This window comes from Ceratosolen solmsi, unplaced genomic scaffold, assembly GCF_000503995.2.
Source record: "Ceratosolen solmsi marchali unplaced genomic scaffold, CerSol_1.0 scaffold7, whole genome shotgun sequence".
Classification (NCBI taxonomy): domain Eukaryota; kingdom Metazoa; phylum Arthropoda; class Insecta; order Hymenoptera; family Agaonidae; genus Ceratosolen; species Ceratosolen solmsi.
Genome location: NW_011948413.1, coordinates 4,826,741 through 4,849,749, shown reverse-complemented (window position 1 = coordinate 4,849,749; position 23,009 = coordinate 4,826,741). Strand labels below are relative to the sequence as shown.

The 23,009-nt window shown below is 29.8% G+C and overlaps 3 protein-coding genes across 4 annotated transcripts; all 3 read right to left on the bottom strand.

Annotated features, from left to right (window-relative positions):
- Positions 1-2,222: 2,222 nt before the first annotated feature.
- On the bottom strand, positions 2,223-4,064 carry CSP3 (chemosensory protein 3). Its single transcript, XM_011506045.1, has 3 exons — positions 3,975-4,064; positions 3,338-3,552; positions 2,223-2,437 (listed from the first exon to the last, which is right to left on the bottom strand). The coding sequence occupies exons 2-3, from the start codon at positions 3,522-3,524 to the stop codon at positions 2,241-2,243; spliced, it is 384 nt and encodes a 127-aa protein (XP_011504347.1). The 5' UTR covers positions 3,525-3,552; positions 3,975-4,064; the 3' UTR covers positions 2,223-2,240.
- A 9,156-nt stretch (positions 4,065-13,220) lies between these two features.
- On the bottom strand, positions 13,221-17,061 carry Ada2b (Transcriptional adapter 2B). Of its 2 annotated transcripts, XM_011506043.1 has the most exons (9): positions 16,789-17,061; positions 16,583-16,680; positions 16,164-16,223; positions 15,934-16,075; positions 15,414-15,861; positions 14,682-14,913; positions 14,186-14,235; positions 13,554-13,908; positions 13,221-13,473 (listed from the first exon to the last, which is right to left on the bottom strand). In XM_011506043.1, exons 1-9 carry the CDS (start codon positions 16,793-16,795, stop codon positions 13,369-13,371), a joined length of 1,497 nt encoding a protein of 498 aa, XP_011504345.1. In that variant the 5' UTR covers positions 16,796-17,061; the 3' UTR covers positions 13,221-13,368. The 2 variants fall into 2 exon arrangements, with proteins under 2 accessions (XP_011504345.1, XP_011504346.1); XM_011506044.1 differs by lacking the exon at positions 13,221-13,473 and having other exon boundaries at positions 13,701-13,908; positions 14,186-14,275.
- A 1,607-nt stretch (positions 17,062-18,668) lies between these two features.
- On the bottom strand, positions 18,669-22,499 carry Alg12 (Alg12 alpha-1,6-mannosyltransferase). The gene is made up of 9 exons (XM_011506416.1): positions 22,342-22,499; positions 21,850-21,982; positions 21,607-21,780; positions 21,387-21,540; positions 21,180-21,324; positions 20,871-21,097; positions 20,493-20,741; positions 20,010-20,415; positions 18,669-19,628 (listed from the first exon to the last, which is right to left on the bottom strand). Exons 1-9 carry the CDS (start codon positions 22,465-22,467, stop codon positions 18,669-18,671), a joined length of 2,574 nt encoding a protein of 857 aa, XP_011504718.1. The 5' UTR covers positions 22,468-22,499.
- Positions 22,500-23,009: the final 510 nt, after the last annotated feature.

The following is a 23,009-nucleotide window of genomic DNA, read 5'->3' as shown; positions in this document are numbered from 1 at the left end:
GAACCATCGATTCGGCAGGGTTGTCCTAATCAAATCAACTCTCTAAACCTAAACAACGTACTCCGGAGCTCTGGTATATTATCGCCTTTTTTTTATCTCGTGTCGCTCGTGTGTTCTCGCGACGTCCAGTAATTCGTGCGATAGTAACTTGTTCAAACTGAATAAAAATCGGGACCATGATTATTTCAAGGAGGAACTTGGCCGGCCATCCGGCCATAAATATCGATCCTCTTGTCTTTATTCTGGCGCGTATCGTAAAGGTCAACCAGTTTTGTCTACTTGAGTTTCTTGAGTGCTCGGAGCATGAGAGGCTTGTTGAAAGTAGGAAGTGACGTAGAGGTTGCCGTACTCCATGCCCTCTAACTTCGTTCACCATGCGGTACTCGTACCAGTGTTGTGTGATATTGATGGTCATCTTGATGAATATGAGCGAGGTACTGCACTTTATAAAAATTATAAAGCCATCGTGAAATCGCTCTGCGGGCTTTTAACTCTCATATCACAATCTACGTGAATATCCTTTGATTCGACCTTGAATGTTAATTAAGCGTCGCGCAGACTTTTTCGCTCGTTCCTCAAGTCTTAAGTACAAATTAATTATTGTCTAAACGCACGTGGCTGGCACACGCCGATTGACGTGAAAATCTTTAAACGCGGCACATAACCCTGGTTGACGACTACATCGTCGATATTGCAGTGGCTAATCGCCTGTATTAGGTTACGCACGAAGGTGAACTTCATCCAGCCGACCACGGGAGTAACGGTCTTTAAGGATGCACTTGTCATCGGAGTCCTGGAACATTGTTCAACCTGTTGGTTCCGAAGCTTAGTTTAATAGAGGATGCAAGGCTTATCGGCACTTGTCGGAGCTACTCCTCGGCTGATCCTTCGAACCTTGTCGGTTTTCTCGTGTAGTACTTAGCCCCGTAAAACTCGCACTTTATTTCTGTCTGGCTCATCTCCTCGCTGCGCTTGCAACGACCTTATAGCTCCGGCCGAATCAAATTCCTCATCGCCCTCGATCTCGTGTCCGAGCAGCTTTATTAGTACTTTAGCCGATAGCAATTCATCACCGGCCGACTCGGTACGCCTTGTTCACACTTATGATAGCCTCGTAAAGTGACTGGGATCATCGGGTCAGAGTTTGACATTGTCGTGTTTTTCATCGACTTTTGATTGTCTCGAGCCACGACGTGGTGGATTAAACCACGCGATCTACGTCTCTGCTGTCGAAGTACGAGATCGTCAATGCGCGAACAGAGAGCGGCAATACGTTGAGTCGATCGATTAAACCGCCCGAGCAGCAATGAGCTGGTAATTGAACTTTTAAATCCACCGAGTGATCAGTTTTCGAGCATCGTTAATGCTGCAATTGGAATCGCTTAGGGCAATAAAGAAAAAATCGGTTATTGTTCACCGGAAGTACGTGCAATTTTGTATGGCGACGAGTTTGGTGGCAGATACGGCGGCAGATCGCGAGGTGCCAAGGGTGTTCGGGTCATGATTAATGTTCTCAATTGCAGAAACAAAAAGCGGCTAAACGCCAACGTTACTATTGGATTTCTCGAGCCACGGGTCGACTATTAAGAGGATGTAAAGTGGTAATCCGAGAAGGGAGCTGAAGGCTGCGTCGGCGCAACCGACGCCCGTCGGCCGGATAATGACAAATGTGAAACAACGTTGGGATTCTTTTCGGTTAATATTTTAATATTTTTTCTAGATAACGTCGATGACAGAGGATGTGTCTTTTAATAGGGACCTCCCTGAGAAGTGGCGCCGTCGACATCTCTGCCGACGGATCGAGGAGCACACGACGATGACTGGCGATCATGCGATGCCAGAAGCTGCCATTTAAATATGACCGTAGATTGCCGTCTTTTTACGCTTTCCTTTTTCCTCAACTACCTCGTTTAATCGTCGATAATACCATCGGAGGGAAATTTCAAGCGGAATAGGATCGATTTTAAACACTGGTATTAATTTTTATAACAAATTTTATTTCTTATTTTTGTGCAAATCTTTTTATATTCTTGTAACAATACTCGTTCGTTTGAATGAATATTTGTTTTCGTTTTGTTCGCACGGCAATAACGGTTGCGTACCTGTATGTAGTTTAAGGAGAAAAATAAAATATCTAATAAGTACATTAACATTGCTCACGGTTAACGCAATGTGGCGGAACCCCCGATTTTAACAAAATACGCCAACCGTTATATTCTCTGTTCTCGGCAAGCTGTGCCTTAAATGGGAACTCCGAGTTTCCTAGCTTCATCGGCGTACTTGGTCCTGTAGACGTTATTCTTGTCATATTTAGCCAAAACTTCATTCCAGACATCGGGCTTGTTCTTCGCCAGGTAGGAAATCACTTTTTGGGCGCCAGCCTTCTGCTTTTCACTGCATTTCGAGCAATTGGTCGCCAGTGCGTCGGGAAGTACACCTACCGATCGATCAAATATATGTATCAATGCCAAAACTATTAAGAAATCCTTAATCGAATGTAATTTTTCTAAGATTATTTAATATTATTGAAAATTGTCTAGTGATGTTAGTCATAATGATAGCAATGAATCAATCTGTATGTAAAGATCGATTCTGTTCATTAATGAATATTAAGATGAAAAATCTTTTATATAAATGTTGAAAGCAAATTACAAATAGCTTTCAGATATCTAAGGTTTTGTTCACATTATATTTAGCTCAATGTTAAAAATTTTTTTTCTACCGTACTAATGTAATGCGTGTACGTTTGAAATAAATTCAATTAATTAAATAGTGGAGTAATTGCGAGCCGTAATTAAAGTAAAGAATTACTTATGATAGTTTTCTATTTGAGTGAACTATTGCGCCTTCGCATAATATTATAAACAAAGTTAATTGTAACGAGGCCAACGGAGGATTATTAGCGATTTTTAAGAACGCTCATGGCAAGCCTTGAATTTTTAAAACGACAAACTATCAATTAATAATATTACAGGCAATAAATTAGACGCTGAAATTGTTTGTTTAAAATCGTAATTTTTCCTTCTTTCAATGTGAATCGATTATAGTTCAAGAAATGAATGTGCTAGATTTTAAGAAAACAAATGATAAAAACAAAAACAAAAAAAAAAACAAAAAACAAAAAAATAAAAACAAAAAACTGAATAAATAATACGATAGCTAGTAAAACTGTTCACTTAATTTGTTTCACGAGCGGAACTCCGAAGTTCTCATAAATATAATTTTCGGTTAAAAGCTTCCAACTTGTCGAGCATTTATGAAATAAGCGCCGAATGAACTTTAACGCGCAGTCAATGTATTCCGCGAGGGAAAAGCGCGCGCCCAGTGAGTGACTTACGCTTGAGCTCCCTGGCGTCAGGCGTGCAATTCGTATCCTTAAGTATGCAATTCATGTAGGGCGTGAGGAGCCGGTCGTTCTTCAATATCTGGTCAACATCGATATTATCGAATTTGGTCGTGTATTTTTCGGCCGCATGGACGACGACCAAGGCGGCGCACAGGCTGAGGGCGAGTGTTGTCTTCATGTTGAGGCGTCTCTTTCTTCTCCAAGTGCTAAAAGTGTGTATGCACACATGAGTCGATTGCCAAACGGTGGCGATATCGCAATAGTGAAAGGAGAGGCCACGAGGAAATTTCGTAGCGCGGCCTCGGGCCGGACCAACGTAGCGGGCAACGATTCGCTTGCTGTGATGCGAGGGTGAGGACGTTTGCGAGATGAAATGAGATTCGGATTGGAGCAGAAATGACAAAGAACATGACAAAATGTAACTGATACTTTTTCGAATACGATTCGAAAAGTAATGTTCTCAGCAAAAATCTGTATATAAGTAATATATATTCATGTGTGTGTGTGTGTGTGTGTGTGTATGTGTGAGAGAGAGAGAGAGAGAGGGAGAAAACGGGGTGAAAGAAGAGAGGATTTCTAATGAGCGTTTGTAAGCGTCATGAGAAAACACGGATTATGTTATGCTCACCTAGGTATTAGTCGTAAAATCAGGTGCGACTGCCACGACTGAGTCTACGACGTGTGTTTATATACTTTCTGACCATGACGTCTTATTACGCAAAAAAGCCCGGAGGCTCCTCAAAGGTGGGAGTCGCGTATCAACACGTTGACTCCACAGTCATTTGCGAAAGTTGCGCGATTATCACCTGCAGCTCAATCTTTTTTCTTCGTAATACATTTTTACTTTCTTGCGAGATTTTTAAGTTCGGTGTCAGCTTAGCCGCATGGAATCCGCAATTTTTCTCCCTTGATAGAGATAGCGCGCTTCGTGCGCAGCTCATTTGAATCGCAGTGCGATCTCGTAATTATTTAGTCGAGCTCTGAACCCATGAGAAATTTATGACATTTCTTTTTTTTTCAGACAGGCTGTTTATGTTTCTTGATTTTTATCAACGCAACGATGATAAGCATCATCGATTGGGTATTATATAGGCATATTCAATATATTAATTACCGAGATAGTCTTCGATTGATAATGGAGTCCGTCTTCGATTCCCAGTATTAGCATTGGTCTTTTCTTCAAATACTCGGTGCACGTGTCTAAAAATCTATCTCTGTATAGGTTGTTAATCACGTATGCAAGTTGTGTAGAATCAAGGTGCTATACGAAAGAACGACAATAAATAGAGGAAGGCGAGTATTTTATGCTCGAACCAATCCTTTTCGGCTAGAAAAAGAACGAAAAATATCTCATATCACGTTATGACAGTCGTTGAATTAGTATTCATTGTGTCTGTCTAACGATTTTTTCTCCAAATAAAACAATACTCGAATTGGTTGCCACACGATTTTATAATTTGGAACGCAGTATTTTTTAAAACATATATAAATTAAACTCTTGAAAAAACATTGAGGACAGAAATAATAGAATTTAAGAAAAAGAGACGGGTTTTTCTGCCCACTCTACAATGTAACAAACAAGTTGAATATTTTGCTTTTGCACGAACACAAATGTTAGACGGTTTAACAGACGCTCCACTTAGTTCGCATTTATACTGTAGCTAATTCTTAAAACTAACTCTTCTTATACCTATAAATGTATGTGTGGTAATACATACGATGATTTGCTTTGTAATACCCATTAAAATCCAAAGCTGGCTATTTATATATATATATATATATATATATATATATATATTTACTTTGGATAATACAAATTAAGGCTTTCATTAATTTAGTGGCTCGATGGCAATGAAATTACTTAGAGAAATTACGTAATAATTGCACAAACTTTTCGATATTTGACAATATAGACAATATATTTTGTGTTTATTAATTAATATAAATTAATTTAATTTATTAATATATTAATATATTAATATAAAACAATTATTATAATAATTATTCTTTTTCGTTATACCATTTTTCATTATACAAATTAAATGGCTAATATTTACGATTTAGATTTGTTAAAATTAATTAACGTATACGTGCAACTTTCAATGATTATAAATCCAGTCAGTTCAAGTCTCAAAAGAATTACCAGAATTTTCAAATGAGCTAATCAGATTCTCATACGAGCCTTGGAAATGCGTGGTTTTAGATGTGAATCATTGCAATTAACATTATCTACACGCTGGTTAAACTTCGTAAATACGTAAAATGAAAAAATACTTATTTCTTCACATTTGAATATAACGCATGACTAATTTATGATTAAGAAAACAAAAAAAACAAAAAAAATACTTGACAGTAATAAGAGCGAAGATTAAAAATTTATCTTATTCCCTTGTTATAATTAGTTTTGTCCTTTTGTACGACTATAATTGGAATTATTATCTGTTACAAAGTAACTATAATTTTTTATATAATTAATTTCTTAACTAAATTCTTTTGATAATATACATTATTTGTATAGATAATAAAATCATTTCAATTACAAAAGCAGATGTGAAATTTTTTATTTTAATGTATTTTAATTATTACCGTTTTCATAATTCATATTGTTATAAGGTATATAAATACTATTGTCTTTGATATTATTTATCAACACTTCAGATAAATGTGATGCAAGATAGTACAAACTATTTCTCAAATTAAAGCCACAAACAATTATATTTAAAAAACAAAAAAAAACATATAAATGTACATTTAAGAAATATGTATTGTAGAAATTTTGTTAAATTATTTTTATTTCATGATTGTTTATGCTAAGGAACGAAAATTATTTCCAATACTTAAAAGTTAATCCATAGAAATTATCTTACTAACCTTTTCGCGATGTTAATATTATTTTTTTTTTTTTTGAAGATTAAATCATCCGTAGACATGTATGAATCATCGTAAAAATAAAAAAAATTATTTATAAAAAATAATTAGCGTTACAAAGACCAAAACTACATGCGTATAATTGAATGTCTGAGTTTTCTTTCATGTTTTATTGACACATGAATCACACATACATATATATATATATATATATATATAATTATTTAGTAACTAATAAATAAATAAATTAGAAGTTTTCAAAACTCAAAAAGGCAAAGACTCTTCAATTTTTAGAAGCAGCTAACACTTTTGTTAAACGTAAGAATTATACAGAAGTATGTATATGTTTCTTAAAATGGATTTCATAACTGTCACGATCTACGCGTTATAAATAATATTGAGAAATTACAACATAAATTTATTCTATTTGTAATTCAAAAGTTGACTTAATATCTACAATAAATTTCCCATGTATAAGCGAATTAAATATATTTATTGACAAAATATTCAAGAATTTGCATTGATTTAATAATACCAAATTACTTGGACTGATTAATATAATATAAAAATAAAATTAAATCATATCGTCGTTATACTAAAGTTACAAATGTATCAAGATTTTAAGACAAAAAGAAAAATAGTTCATTTGCATATTGTTATTGCATGAACTTATCGTTTGACACGCTTCGGCTACATTGTAAACGTTTTATAATTAAAGTCAATTTTTTGACCTTAAGAATTTACGTTAATTAATTAATATATTTAGTTAGCAACTAATTTTTTTATTTTAAAAGCAATAACATTCTTCTGTTCTAAATGTTGTTTGTAATATGAACTTTTTTTTGTTATTTTTAATCACATTACATCACTGCATGAGTAATAAATATTTGTAGTAATTTTTTATGTTTAAATATAAAATAAAAATGCATTTGTTAAATTTAAAATAAATAACAATTTCAAAAGCAATTATATATTTTTGAAATTAGAGTTTCACTAAAAATTATTATTTGAAAATAATTTAAAATTAAATAGATCGATCGTACATAAATATTCAACAAATTTAATTCCAATTGACAAATTTTTATCCATTTTGTTCAATTCGTATTATTTTCCATGATATTGATATTTTATAAAATATAAATCAAACGTCACTTTAAATACAATATTGTAAAATCTTTTTTAACTACAAATGAAAATTGTTGTTGTAAAAGTAATTAATATTTACAAATACATATGAATATATATTATTAAATATTGATGAAATGAATAATAGCAATAACTCCAATATCAATAATTTATAATTAATAATGCATAAAGTAGCAATAATTTAAAAGCTTTTTTTTTACTATTGAAGTTTTATTCAAAATTACCTATACCTACTCTTTGCATACAAAGGTTTGTTCTTTGTAAAAGACATAATTCACAAATATTCTCCGGGTTGAATAAAGAATTTTTTCGTTCCATCTATATCATAAATATGATTCATATATTAGCATTAATGAAATCCAATCTCTAAATATAATACTGAATTAAAAAAAAATATTTCCTTAATTAGATTTTTAAAAACTTATTTCTTATTTAATTATATTTAATATTATACTGCATGAGAAATATAGTTACATTTTTAGTAATTGAATTATATACTTGTTTTTGAAGTATTAAACCATCTATTAAATAATTAATTTATTTAATCTAATCTATTTTTATTTACCAATATAATATTTTAGAAAAATATAAAAATTAAACGTTCATTTATGAAGAAGATATGCATATTAAAGCCTTTATACCTTCTATGATATATTAGTTTTGATTTAAATTTTTGTTTTAGTTCGTCTTCTCAAGGCAAATCGCATCACTTTTATTTATATAATAATTAAAGATTGGAACCGTATATTTGTCTCAACTTGTAAGGATAATTAAATTACACAGATGAAGATTGATTTGATATATATTTAGAATATAAAATAAAAGAGCAGTCAATGTATTTTAGTGAGCGAATGAGAAATTAAAAGAACTTTTGGTTAATATTTAGAATAAATGTAAAGTAACGAATAAAAATAGAATACTTAATTTGATAAAGCTTTTTAAAATTTAATTACTTAATAATATATCTTATATAAGAATATAAAAGGATAATAAATACCGAATTACTGAATATAATTTGTACACAAAAGATTAAAGTGAAATAAGATAATGCCGCTTTTAATTTCATAGGTAAAACATTAATTTCTATATTTATGTTATGTCACTTGCGTATTATCGACATCCATTGAATAAAATGCTTAATATTACAAACGTATTTTCATCATTCGCCAGTATGTACGTACATACATGCAGAAATGTGAAACAAAATTTAAATGAATTTTGTTCCTTCGTTTTATCTGTGATAATGGGCTTGTTCCATACTCGAATGTGATAAAAACAATATGCATGTTTTCTAATTGTTTGATATACTAAAAATAAAATGCATTTTAATTGAAATATTGATTACATATCTGTGTGACATATTGACATACATCATTGTGATGAAAACATTAAGTTTTTTAATTAATGGCGATTTTACTATTTTTGTTTTGCTAATTAATCATTCATTTTCAACGTTTCGACTATTACCGTCTAATATTCCAAATAGACAATTTCATTAAATTTAAGAACCTACATATGAGCATAATTAACACTACCTATGACGTAGTAAATGTGTATATTTAAATTGTGGTAATGACTTTTGTAATTTCGATTCAATAATCTTTTGAATAGCCATATCAATTTAACTTCTTAGTTAATAACTATTGGGTTGTATTAAATTTATGTTTTTCGCGAGGAGTATAATTTTTTTTTTTAAATAAATAAATAATTCGTGCTTAATTGATAATGTAAAATTGTTTCTAAACTTTTACATTCCAAAGTGTAGTGCATACATCTATTACAACTCGAATGTACTAGTAAATACTTTTTTATTGGCAATATTAATTCATAAAGTGTCAGTAGAGTAGAAAACAAAATTGCGCCATCAAATAGCTACGTAATTGATTGCATGATTAATCATAAAATTTTTAGTTTGTCCAGAAAAAAAAAAAAAAAAGAAAAAAAAGTTATAAAAAAAAGTTAAAAGAAAAAAAAATACTTTTGCTACGTATATATTAATAATGATAAATGTTTATATAAATTGGCACTGTTCTTTAAATAATTACAATATAATTTTTATTATTACAATATTTAACAGCAATAATTGACATTATAGCTTTAAAATGTAAAATAAAATCTTGAGTTTAATGGTGACAGTAGAAAATTCTTTTCAACTAAGAAATAGCTTTTGCACATTAAATGATGCTGTTGTTCATTGAAACAGACTTTTAGTATCAGATTAACTCAAAACATTGTATGAAACATATCTCCATTCGGGGCTCCCAAAGAATAAAACACGTTTCTTGTATGTATAATTTCGAAATAGGATGTAATTGCTTTGACGAAATTGCAGGAGGATCGAGGGCACGAAAATACTCTCTCTTACTTCGTTTCTCAGGCACAATGGACCTGGCTGTATCGCGATACGACCTCTAGAATTTTCTATATCTGTGACGATATTTTCGTCCTGTTACGCGTGACTAGGAACATTGGCATAAAAGTACTTACTCGAGCCGACGACTATCGTAAGTTAAAATACAGAGGAAAAAATGATGATTGGTAGAAGACGCGGTCGCGTACGCGACACCTCGAAGGACGTTTATACATGATCCCAGTGAACGTTCAACAGAAAAATTGTTAATCATATAATACTGAGAGTGACGGAGGAAGAGAAAAGACTGATCGAAGACGTGCGCCTATATTTTTACGTATCTGTAAGTAAGGGGGACGACATCAATCACCGTATGATTTACGGTTTATACCAATCCAATGTCAAAGCGATAGGTGATCTCGTATTTCTTTTCTTTTAATTTTCATAAATACATGTACGTTTGAAGCCCTGCGACGCGGAGTATTCACCTCCTCTCCACAACGTAATAATAAATTCGGAGAATCTATTTGTTTTGCTCCACATCGGCGATCCATTTGCCTCAACAATTTAAATGCAGCGCGAGTTCGTTGGGCTTTCCTTTTTACCCCAATCTCTCGCCCGCGTCCCTTACCACCTTCCTTTCCCTTCCTCATCGCTCACATTTGACTTCTCGTGGCTGCCCTTCTCCTTCGCTCTTCCTGACATCCCATTTTTTAGCAATAAACCCGTCATGAAAAACCCCGAAGATCCACGCCTCGACCTTGTAAGTCGTGCTCGCCCACTTGTAAGCTACTTTTTTTTTTTGTTTTAAATCCGTGTTAACACCAACAAAAAATAAACTTTTATATTTCTGCCTGATTGCGATTCGCAAATTCCTTTATGGATTTATAATAGCAGTCGCGTGATGGATTTGCCATCATTTTCTAACGCCTGATTACACCGAGAATGAGACGAATGGCCAACGTTCATTCCTTCCTTTTTCTCTATATCTCATTAACTAAATTATTACAATAAATTATTTAATTTTCAACATATAATTAGCTTTTTTATTTTTATCGTACCTAATTCCCTTTTAGCACGATGCAAGGTTAAATAATTACTAAATATTGAATAAAAAAATTTTTATCTAAAACATTCTGCAAGATTTATATTTTACGATAGCATAATCCAATTTTACCATATCTTTCATATTATAAAATTCTATGCTCGAATATTTTGCATTAAATGTATTAAATAATACACTTATGTAAAACATTTCAATTTGCATTAAAATATGACCGTGTCATAACATTAGGTCGCGTTTACATTTATTTAAATTAAACACCTAATGATTTTTAAAAAACCTTTTTCCTCTACAGAAGAATTTTTGTTAAAACTGGAAGTAATAAAAATAAAAATATTGTTTCTAAAATAATTTTTTATGAGTTAAGCATAAAATTATTGTGTAGAACTAAGGCTTTGGAATAACAGTGTTTTAACATTTTTATTTTAACTGTAAAAATTTATACATACTTTAAACATGTTTCAAAATAATTACAAAAATTAATAAAAAATAATTATGTTACGAATATTAATATATTGATTGTGGAAAATTACATTATAAATGAAATAACAATATTAATCTATTAACTTTTTTTATTTGTTAAATTACTTTTGATATTTTAACTGGAAACTATAGTGTCGTGTTAAAAACAACGAATGCATGTATGTAAAGGAAAACAAACATAAATTTTTTGTCATTATGTTAAGTAAAAAATGAAATACTTCTGTACTTTCAAAAACCTTGTAGTATATTAAATGAATTTGTATTTAACATTTTACGAATTTGAAAATATATTTAAAATTAGATGAATTTATGTTTAATGGAATACGAATTTTTTATAAATTATTTAAATGTCTGTTTAATTATAGTAGAATCACCATTTAAGATATTCAAATATTTATTGAACTTTAAATTTTGTTTTGACTAATTAAAGCTTTTATATGAATTTTGTCATACGATCTATTATTTAAATATTCACACTTAAACGTTATTTATTTACTTATTGATATATTAATCTTAAATATTCATAATTTATATTGACGTTAAGCAAATTTCAATCAGTCACAATATTTGCTTATTTTAATAGATATTAGAATACTATTTAATATTTAAATAGTAATTCCTATTTTAATTATAAATATTTGTCGCTGTAACAATTAATAATTTATGAATGAAAAAAAAACACTGACAATTGATTTTGCAAATGCTATTAAGAATTTTATTTAAACCTATTGCAAGTAATAGTTAAAATACAAATATTTAAATACTAGATAGTAAATAATTCTATAAAAAATCACTTAAGTATTTGTTTTCAAATTTGAATCACATAAAATAAGTAATCAGTATATATTTTCAAATAGTTCTACTTTACTTTTCTTAGGCCTTATTGAAATAAAATTATAATAATTAAATCATAAAAAATGTAGTATAAAAAAGATTTATATTTACAAAAAGGGTGTTTTTGAAATGTTTACAATAACATATTACTTTTATCAAAACATTTTTTTTAATATTTATACACTTACAATTAGTAAACGAAGACTTTCGTTTACATGTTCAAATTTATATACAACATTGTAGGGTAGAACAAGAAAATATTTAATGTCAACCATTTGGTAAGCATTTCTTCTTACATCATTCTTACACACTACATGAAATCCATAGTTTATAAAAAGTAGAAAACTTTCAATTTCAAATTAGAGACGAAATTATTAATGCCAGTAATTTCCTCCAAAATTAATGAACATAAAAGTAATATTTCAATTTAAATTCAATTTTAATAAGTGTAAAAAAAAGTAAACTGTATATCAACAATTAAGAATTATTAATAAGACTTAAATACAGACTTTTTGCTTTATCACACATTGCGTCGTTCTTGAAAGAATACTATCATTTACTTCATTTACATAATGACTTTCTTTTTCATTTATATACAGTTCGATTTTACAAAATCGATAAATATTTTGAGAAGAGGCAACAACGTGACTAATCAATAGTGTATTTTATTTTATTTTGAATATTTATCATTTACATCAAATCTACTATTCTGTCACGTTCTTTTAATTATTTAATATATATATATATATATATATATATATATATATATATATATATTAAATAATTGCAAGCGAATATGTTACAGTGAAAAATCACAAGAAACAATCTGGTTTAACTATTTATATCAATGACTGATCATATAAGATGATCAAATATATTCCTTGTGACTGTAGAAGTTATTTACAATAATTCCAATTTAAAAGAAATTTTTGTTCAACTCATAACGCTGATAAAAAGTATTGTATATAACCTTGGACTGTACCAAAAATGAAAAGTATTTATAAATTCTACATTTATACATACCTATTAACAAATCGACTGAACTTCTATACAATAACTATATATTCTTATCATCTAACAAGGTAGAGTATTTACAAAAAAAAAAAAAAATCAGATTAAAATTTGACAAATTATGAGTTGAAGACTGATTAAAATAATTAAACGTGAAAATTTGCATTTGATTTGAAAGAGCTTTAACGTTAATAACTTAAGCTGCAGTATGACTTAGCTTAAAATCTGAGTTGACTTAGAACAGGAGCTTCAACTATGAAAAATTATTTAATTAGCAGCTATCCAACCATTGGATACTAGATAATGAAGAATTTTGCTCTCTGGTTCTGATTGAGGAACTATACTTGATCTTCTATTACCATTCAAATATTCCTAAAAATATTATTGATAAAAACTCATTATATTGTTGCTTTGTAAAACAAAATGAAAAGGTAGACTATAAGTATCAGTACCTGCAATAAGAGCGCTTTTTGAGTAAGGTACTGTGTTGGCTTTAAGTCCAGCTGAAGACACAATAGTTTTTCTTGTTTGGTGAGAAGATGCGATGCAGCTTCGACTTCTATATCTCTTATTTCGTTTTCTCCTTGATTTCCTAATAATTTTCCTGGTGTCCATGAATTGTTGCCTCTCTCGAAAATAGAATTTGAATTGGTTGAATGTTGATTTGAAACATTTGAATTGCTATCCGACTCCCCCCAATGACTGATTGGAGTCATCGTCCGATTGGTGGCTAAGAAACTGCTGGTGGCTGAGTCTGTTTTTGCAGTGGATTTTCGGTCGATGAAAGAGTAACTTTTTTCTTCGTCTCTGTAAAGCGCATGAAAGCAATAATTAATGAAAACAATTATTTTAAGTACCAATACTTTTTAATGGTTTAAATCAACTGAGTTTACCATACAGACGAATTTCGCGACCAAACATTCAGCAATGATAATTTTTTCTAAGTAAATGTCCCATGCAAAAAATAGGTAATAACAAAAAAATTTAAGATTAAAGTTTCTTATTTGCAATAATGTGTTGTTTCATTTGCAAATGACAATAAACAAGAATTAGGACGACCAATGAAACTGAACAAAAAACTCACCTTCTTCTTGAGGCTTGGCGGTGTATTGTTTTGGATGATCCACTGCTGCCCTAAGTGAAATGCAAACTGATACAATCTGTTCACAAACGCCTGGCAACACGCACCACAAATAATAGAATTAGTTGATGATAAAGCGAAAGCAAATCTTTTTTTATGCGAAAAAATTTTTCCCGATCAATATTTGATTATATGACATCTTATATGTCATCAATGTTTTGATTGTTGCGTAAATTGCCAGCATGTAATGCTTAATTTATAAATGTTTTAAATGCGCATCAATTAAGATTTAATATGAATGGATATGCATCTTAAACTATAAAAGAAATTGGTGAATGTATTAAGAATAGTCAAGATATACTAGATACATGCAACCACCATTTCCAAGAAAATTCCAACTAATTAAAACCCAAGAAAATGATGATAAATCTACAGTTTTTAAGTTTATGAAGAAAATATTATAGATTTACAATGTAATATTGTGTAAAAAATGACTTACAGATTTTTTATCAGTCCAGTGATCTACAGCATCTGCTTGTCCCTGTGCTTGTGCCATAACTTGTTCAAAGTGTGTACATTCTTCATGCCTAGTAACTCCATTTTCTCGATAACGATACAATTCTGAAAGACGTAATCGCAGTTCTCTCTCTCTTTCCAAGCTTGCTAGAAATTGTTCGTACTCCTGGGCTGTATAAAATTGAGCAAACACTCTCATACGATCCCTGAAATCTCTAAAATTAAGTAATATTTTAATTTCCAAAAATTAAACAAAAATAGATAATTAGGTAATCAAGCAATTATTTTACTTTTAGTGTTTTACTATTATTAATATCAATAACAAATGTCATACATAATCATAATAATACTTGTACATTCTGTTTAGAAGTTAATAACATTATTATAAGTAATAATTTTGAGTGTAATTAAATTAATTTAATAAACCAAAAAATGAAATAATTTATATATAAGCTAGGAATTCTTAGTTAACATAATAATAAAAAAATAGCAATTACATTTTTGCAATAACTTATGTAGATCTATTTTTACTGACTTAATTCTTTTCTTTACAAAATTTCATGCAAAATATAGATTACTTTTTAAAAACAATGTAAAAATGTCAGTATTCAAATGTTTTATTATTTTTACATGAAATTGAAGAAAATAATTAGTTTAATTGTCGTTGTATATTATATGAATAAAATTATAAATAAAAATAAGTTGATATCCATACTTTTCTTCTTTGGTTTGTTTCTTTTTAACACCTTTTTCTTTTCGGGAAGACACAAAAAATGCTGAGACTAATTGATAATCTCGTACAACGCGTTTTCTTCTGGCTCGTTCTCTAAGATTATTTGTGTACATATCAACTTGTGCAAGTTTCAGTGCAATGTCAAGATCATCATCTTCCGCAGGATTTAAAAATAAAGAAGATACAAGAGATTCCGCTTCGTGATTGTAATCTCTTTCAAAATCATCTCTTTGTGGCATATAACCAAGTTGAGTGGCTTCATCTGCTGTTATGTCCAAAGGTGGTAAACGTGACGTTAAATCTGGTGATAGTGGACCATGATCAGAATGAGTTTGATCTGTAAGATTTGGTGTATAGATTTGCGTAGAAGGCCAAGTATATTTTCCAATGTTCCCATCCAAGTATCTGGCAATATATTCATCTTTCGCCTCTGCAAGAATAAAAATAATGATTTAGCCTATATCTTTCAATGGTAAATTACTTAAATAAAATTGATCATTACCTTCCGGTGTTCGGGTTTCGATATGCTTACTAATGTCCTCCCAATTACCATAACCAAACTGTTCAATAGCATCCAATAACCTAAGATGTTCTCTTGCAGTCCAATTACCTCTTCCACTGAATATACTGATTGTACCAGAATCCTTTATAATAATAAATATTAACAAACTTTTTTTTTTATCGACACAATAATAAATACTAAATATTATAAATAGCTTTTATTTTATTCACCATAAATTGATAAGAATGATCATTTTTATGTTGTCCTATTTCAGCTCCAGCAGAAAAGCACTAGTGAGAAGAAAGCAATTCAATTAATTATAATACTAAAATAATGCAGGCCATGAATTTTAAAATACATAATTATTAGAATAAAGGATGAAGAGATTCGGCTTTTTTAAATGCAGTGGTATAATGCTGGGTATGCCCCCCCCCCCACACATTTAGCCGACTGCTTACGTGCGTGAATATATGCGCGAATTGAGAGAGATAGAGACAAATAAATGGATAGAGAAGGGAAACAGACAGATACGGAAATAGAGATAGAGAGAGAGAGAGAGAGAGAGAGAGAGGGAGATATTGAGGGGGTGCGCGAGAGAGAAAGATATACAAGACGCAAATGGCAAGTGTCTCTCTCTTTTTAGCTTTACCTGCAGGCAAAGGTCGAAATCCGGGCATTCGACGCATTTGACGCGAAGACCCGTAATGTCCTCCTGGCAGTAGGTGCAATTGTACTTGGCGTACAGATCTGTAAGAAAAAATCAATGAGTAAAGTAATTGAACGATAACTAGCGGCTTAGGTGTCCAAGGAAACGCCAAGATTCCTCCTTCTCCTCCTGAACCCGTAAATACGTACCCGCCATCTTTGTCCTGCAGCGTTCTTCCAGAACGATCCGAATCTTGACGTCACCGCATTCCAAATGCCCCGCAACTAGCCCAATAATTACGGACGATAAGCCATTGCGAGCAATCCCATTTTCAATTGGGACTCGAGGAAAAGGCCTCGAACGTTTACTGACACCCCGCTACGTCTCTGCCGCCGCAGCCTCGCCTCTCGAGCCTTTTTCCAGCTCAGAATCGACGATTGAAAATATGTTTATGACTAGGTGCGTTTGGGAATTTGGGACCGCAGTGCGCATGCCCGTCGCTTGCCTGCTTCCATAAATGCCCGCGTTCAACGCCACGACTCGGCCTCTTATACTGCAGCATTGATACCAACATTCCCACGACCACTTTCCTCTTTCCTTACGCGCCACCTTCGAAATATTTCCGTTTAATTTTAAAACGTTCCTTACAATTCACGTTTAATTTGGAATTTTAGTTTTTAATAATAAGAGGCTTTAATGCTTCAATGCACTAATTCGTTAATTGTGTTTAAGCTTTATTGTCGGATATCGTTATAATTAATAAAGCGTTTTTTAAATGACGCAAGTTTCGGAAATTAAAGTTATTAGGACAATCCATAAAATCCAATATTTGAATTTATTCGTATTTTATTGTGTATTTACGGGCAGAAAAGCAATATCATGAAATTCATAATTACGTATTCATTTTAATCAAATGAACTTACAGTTATTTAAAGTGTCTTGTGTTCGATATTTACTTTGATTTACAACAATCTGTATTAAAATACTTTAAACTAAGACGAGGAAAATAAGTGTACTCTTGTGGACCGAAAATCCTTGGTAATAATGTCGGTAATTAAAAACTTTACCTAAGTTTTTATTCCACACTAATACTTTATACATAAATATTGTATTCCAATTCCGAAGAATGTGTTTATTATACAAAATAATTTTACTTTTTTGTATATAATAGTCCGAAGCAAGTTCCGATGTGTTGAAGAAAAGATCTTTTTCATCTCGCACCAAATTGCATAAATTTGAGAAATACAATAAAATTGATAAAAAATATCAAAAAAATAAAAATAAAAATACGCACCGATAACAAAATTTAAATAATAATAATTAATTGTAACTATTTACATTTATTTTAGAGAACAATAATATACAATTTTTATTAAATTAATTATATAATCCCAACATATAGAAAGTCATATGGAATTTATTAGAATTTATTAGAATATTTTTTATTAGAATCTGAATAAAAAATAACTTTTAGAGATCTATAAAATTTAGACAATTTTCATTATTTGAACAAAATAAATTTATTTGTTAAATTAACAACATAAGATTTCAAGATAAATAACCTCATTTTACAACATAATTGATCAAGCAAATTAAATTCTTATTAAAATGCACTATTAATCCCAAGGCATTTTATATTTTCTTATTGTAACTTGATTCTTAATATTTTTAAGTTATATTTTTATTTCAGCTGAGCAAATAACAATATTATCACAGAATAAAATATATTTACATTATATATAAATATATATATATATATATATATATATATATATATATATATATGTGTATATTTATTTATTTTATAATTATTTTTTGGTAGTGGTATCACTAAACTTATATTATTTTATTATTTTTATTATTATTTCCTGCAATATAAAATTTGTATCCTAGGAGCACTCATTCACTTATAGACATTTTTTGTAACACACTTATCAAAGCTTGATTTTTTTGTTACAGTTACTGTAATTATTTATAGAAAACAAAATTAATTAATTATTTACTGTTAATTTGTTCTAATTTTGTAGTTTTAAAGTTAACTTAAAATATATTTCTTTTAATTTACTTTGTTCAACTAATTGTCTTTTAATTAGGTATTTGAAGCTTTTAATCTTTTTTGCAACTGCAAATTCTTTTTATTTTTATTTAAATGCTCTTTCATTTTCAATTTTCTTTGTAGTATTAAATTTTTCAATGCATCTTTGAAACGTATTAATGTCTCAGCAATGGATCTATTCAAATATGAATCTATAATATCATCAAATACAGTATCTTTGTCAGAAACTATTTCATTTTTAAGCTCCATAAATAAGTCCAGAATTTCTTTTAATGTTTCTTTTGGATCTTTAAAGCTTTTATTATTTGTATTTTTAATTACATTTCCAATTTCTAGCAGATTTGTATCGGTTGTAGTATCAGTTTCATCTTCTAACCATGTACGTATTAAATCGGTATCTTCTGTTATTAGGTCACTTTCAAATTCTTTGAATTGATTTATAATATTCCTGATTATTTCTTTTATATAATAATTTTTTTGTTTCTGATTCATTTCATCGTCTGTAGAATCTGCATTTAACGAAGTATAAGTACTTTTTTGTGAAGTGGTCGCATCTTTTGGTACAGCTTTCTTTTCACGTTCTTTTTTCATTGATTCTACAGTAGAATTATTGCTTTTATCAACGACCAAATTATTTTCCTCTTCCTTTTTGATTTTATATAAATTTTTCTTTTCTTCCATTAGTTTCTTAACAGCATTTTTCATATTATTTTTATGATAATTATTAACGCTTGTTATTTGAAAGGCAGTTTTATGTTTACTAGTTTCAATTTCATTTTTTTCAAATTCTGTTATGATCTCAATATGTTCTGATTCTCTATTGAAATTTCTTTTTGATAATAAATTTGAATAGATTTGTTCATTATCCATGGCAAGTCTTTTTATTACATTTTTTATTTCGTTATGTTTACGATTGTTTTTAGACGTTAATTCTTCAAAATTAGCATTATGCTTTTCATCATTAATTTTATTCAATAAAGTATCGACTTTATTCTCAAAAAATATAGATTTTTTAGTAACAATTTTGTCATTTTTGTTTTCAATAATTTTGCTCATTGAATCTCTTTTATTATTGGATTTTTTATTCTCGTTAAGTGTCTTTAATCGATAGTCAATATTATTTTTATTTGTCTCAATTTTATTTAACATAACTTCCGAACTTTTACCAAAATTTTTAAATTGTTTTTTCTTATTTTTATTGGTTTGCAATGAATCTGGAACAATTGATTTAGAGTTGTCTCTTAAACTCTTAGTTTCTTTAAGAATTCCTTCTTTTGAAAATTCTGCTGATTCATTGTCTTTAATTAGTTGAGAATCCGAAGTTTTTTGTAAATTTGTAGAATATAATATTTCTAATAATTCTTTCATATCGACAGTATCCTTTATCATTTCAAGTGATTCTTCATTTTCTTTGGTAAAGACCAACATTTTATCAACTTCTACTTTTATACTTTTTGGATTTTTATCGTGATTTGTATTATGTTCTAAGCTCTTATAATCAAATGAATTATCTTTACTTTTAATTTGCAACGGATCGTATTGCATGTTTTGTTTTTTTTTTAGAATAAAAATTGTTGGTTTTGTTTTTATTTTTATAGATGGTAATATCGAATTATAATTAAGTTCAATGTTTGAGTAAGCATCCACAGAATCCAAAATATCAAAATTTTTTAAATAAGGTTTAATATTTGGTGAATATTTGCTTTTAGCTTCCATTAGCATATGCGTAAATTGCAATACTTCTGAATCGTGCACTGTTATATTTTCTTTTTTGGAATAACTAAAAATGATAAAATAACTTTTTAGTAAAAGAATAATATTTAATCTTCGTTTAATTTTATTCAAATATATACTAACATCCATGAAAAATTAGTCTGAGTAAATCTAGAGACTCCCGTTTGGGCTGTTAAAACATCAATGTGCACATGAACAGATTCGGTATGTGCACTCTCCAACCCATGCAATCTTGTTATTGCCAAGCCTCCAGGATAATTTAATCCAGCCAGACAGAGTAGGAATATAGAAAATACTGCATTTAATATTAAATGTCCCAGTGTAATTAAGGCAATTAAGGCATTCCATGACGATTTACTTCTATTCTCCCATCTTTGTTAAAGTAAAATTAAAGTGTAAAATTATGCAAAAGAAGCGAAGATGAAGTTTCCATGAAATATATAATATAGCAAATTTAAAAAAAAAAGGAGTTAAATGAAAAGTTTTTAAGATAAGACTTACATGCGATGACATGCTGCAGCTGCGCTAACATTCAACAATGGAAATACATACATGACGAATCTTAACTCTTTATGTGGTAAAAATGAGAAAAAGATAACATAAACTATTCCGGGTATAGTTAAGACTCTGGCTCGAGAGTCCCAAAAGATTCCTAATGGTATAAGGAAATATGAAAATGCCATGCCTCTTGGGAGTGCAGAATAAAAATACCATAAAAATGGTGATGTCTAATATTTATCTAAGAATTAATATTTTTATCAAGCTATCAGATTTAAGCAGATTAATTGGAAATAATCATCGAAAGGATACACCCCATTCGTTACTTTTATTGAGAATAGTATTAAAATAAAAAACTTCTCCTTCGGGCCATAAGGTTCTTCTCCAAAAATAAGAGTCAACAGTAACAGTTAAGACTAAGAGGAAAATACCAGTAGGTATTATAATTTTTAATGCTCTGACGTAAGAAAAATTTAATGTATTAAAAGTGTATGAATAAACATATTTTATTTGAATTACCTTGATATTGTTAATTTTGAATATGCTATATCGTAAAGTAAAAATAGACCTAATAGCATAGAAATTTCGGCTCTAAATATGATAATAGCTGCTCCCGATGAAATTATGAATAAAATATGATTCTTTTTAAGCCATCCGTACAGCGCAAGCAGCACTAAAATAAAAAAAATTATAATATTTAAAAATATATTAATTATTTTTATCTTATTGTATGTTTTACCCAATGGCATGGCCATAGTATTTGGTAATGGCCGACTTAAATAGTACATAAAGTGATACTGAGTTACGGTAATTATAAGGAACCATTTTACAAATTTTGTTCCAAAGATTGATTGGAGAGCATTTTTATATAATTTCCAAGCAGCTATTACAGTCAAGCCCAATATTGCTCTTACTGAAATAATAAAAAAAATTTTCTATAATATTATTTTACTTAAAATTTTTGATGAAGATAAAAATCTACCAATATATTGAGATAAAAATTTATTTAGTTTCCAGTATTTAATAACAGCAACAGTTGGCGCAGCAATACCCGATATTACCATTGGTCCGAGAAATGTTCTTGGCACAACACCAGGAAACTCATGATGATCATACTAAATTACAAAGCGTGTTAATAATTAATTTCTTACATTAATACTATAATGTACATATAATTCATTATTGAAATAGGTAGTATATTGGTAACAAATGAAGTATATTCAAATAATTATAACTATGCATTCTTTTAAATATAAATGTCAATATAAATAGCTCACACCTTAGGAATTCTTAGTTAACTTTGTTAATACATATCGAGATTTATAATTTTCAATTACATGTTTTATTACAGGTTCTGTATATAGACGTTAATAACCTCTAAGGTATAGTAAATATTTTGGATTAAGAGATAGAAATGCATCGATTCTTGAAGAAAACTATAATATTCGCTATATATTACATTAAGACACTTTACCTCGTTTAAATTAGAGCCGTGATACAAAAGGTCGTGTGTAGCTTGAAGATTGAAACTTTCTTCGACTTTTGTGAACGGACAGTAGAGTAAATGGATCGCTGCTATTAATATTATTATTTGGTCCATTTTAAAAACTACATTTGAATCAACGTCATATGGAATGGTGGGTGCCGATAAAAGAGACGTTTAAAGAAAAAAAGAACTTAAGAATTAATAAAACTCCCAAATCTAAACTACACGCGACGATGGTACGTCGTCGTCTGCTTCGAACCAACAGTTTAATATACCAAAGTCGGTCGGTAGATATAATTTGCCGACTGCTTCCCTCATTGTTACCAATATTGAGAAACATGGAATAGTAAAACGAAGTGAGTGTCACGTACGAGGCAAAATTACCTCCCTCCACCGTTTTACCATCGTACAATCGTAATTGTTTGCAGGTGTGAAAATAGATTCAATTCGCGGAAGTCATCTAATACTCGTTAGACAGAGCTTAGATAAGCGTAAGCTTGGATAGTTTAGAGCTGTTTAGGGATGAATTCATAAAAAACGATAACACGTGTCGTATGAATAAAATGATTGATATTTGTTGTATATTATCGATGGGTTATATATTATTAACTAAGTATAAATTTTGTAAATTTAATCTTGAAAGAGTGCATACCACA

Bases quoted from the DNA above. Each gene is read 5' to 3' on its own strand.
- CSP3 (XM_011506045.1), bottom strand. From the start codon at position 3,524: ATGAAGACAACACTCGCCCTCAGCCTGTGCGCCGCCTTGGTCGTCGTC. The intron at 2,438-3,337 runs GTAAGTCACTCA...ATCGATCGGTAG, and splicing joins TGACGCCAGGGAGCTCAAGC to GTGTACTTCCCGACGCACTG.
- Alg12 (XM_011506416.1), bottom strand. From the start codon at position 22,467: ATGGACCAAATAATAATATTAATAGCAGCGATCCATTTACTCTACTGT. The intron at 20,742-20,870 runs GTAAGTCTTATC...ACTTTAACAAAG, and splicing joins GCTGCAGCATGTCATCGCAT to ATGGGAGAATAGAAGTAAAT. The intron at 20,416-20,492 runs GTTAGTATATAT...TATCATTTTTAG, and splicing joins CAGACTAATTTTTCATGGAT to TTATTCCAAAAAAGAAAATA.
- Ada2b (XM_011506043.1), bottom strand. The intron at 16,224-16,582 runs GTAAAGCTAAAA...TCTTCTCACTAG, and splicing joins ATTTCGACCTTTGCCTGCAG to TGCTTTTCTGCTGGAGCTGA. The intron at 16,076-16,163 runs GTGAATAAAATA...ATTATTATAAAG, and splicing joins ATCATTCTTATCAATTTATG to GATTCTGGTACAATCAGTAT.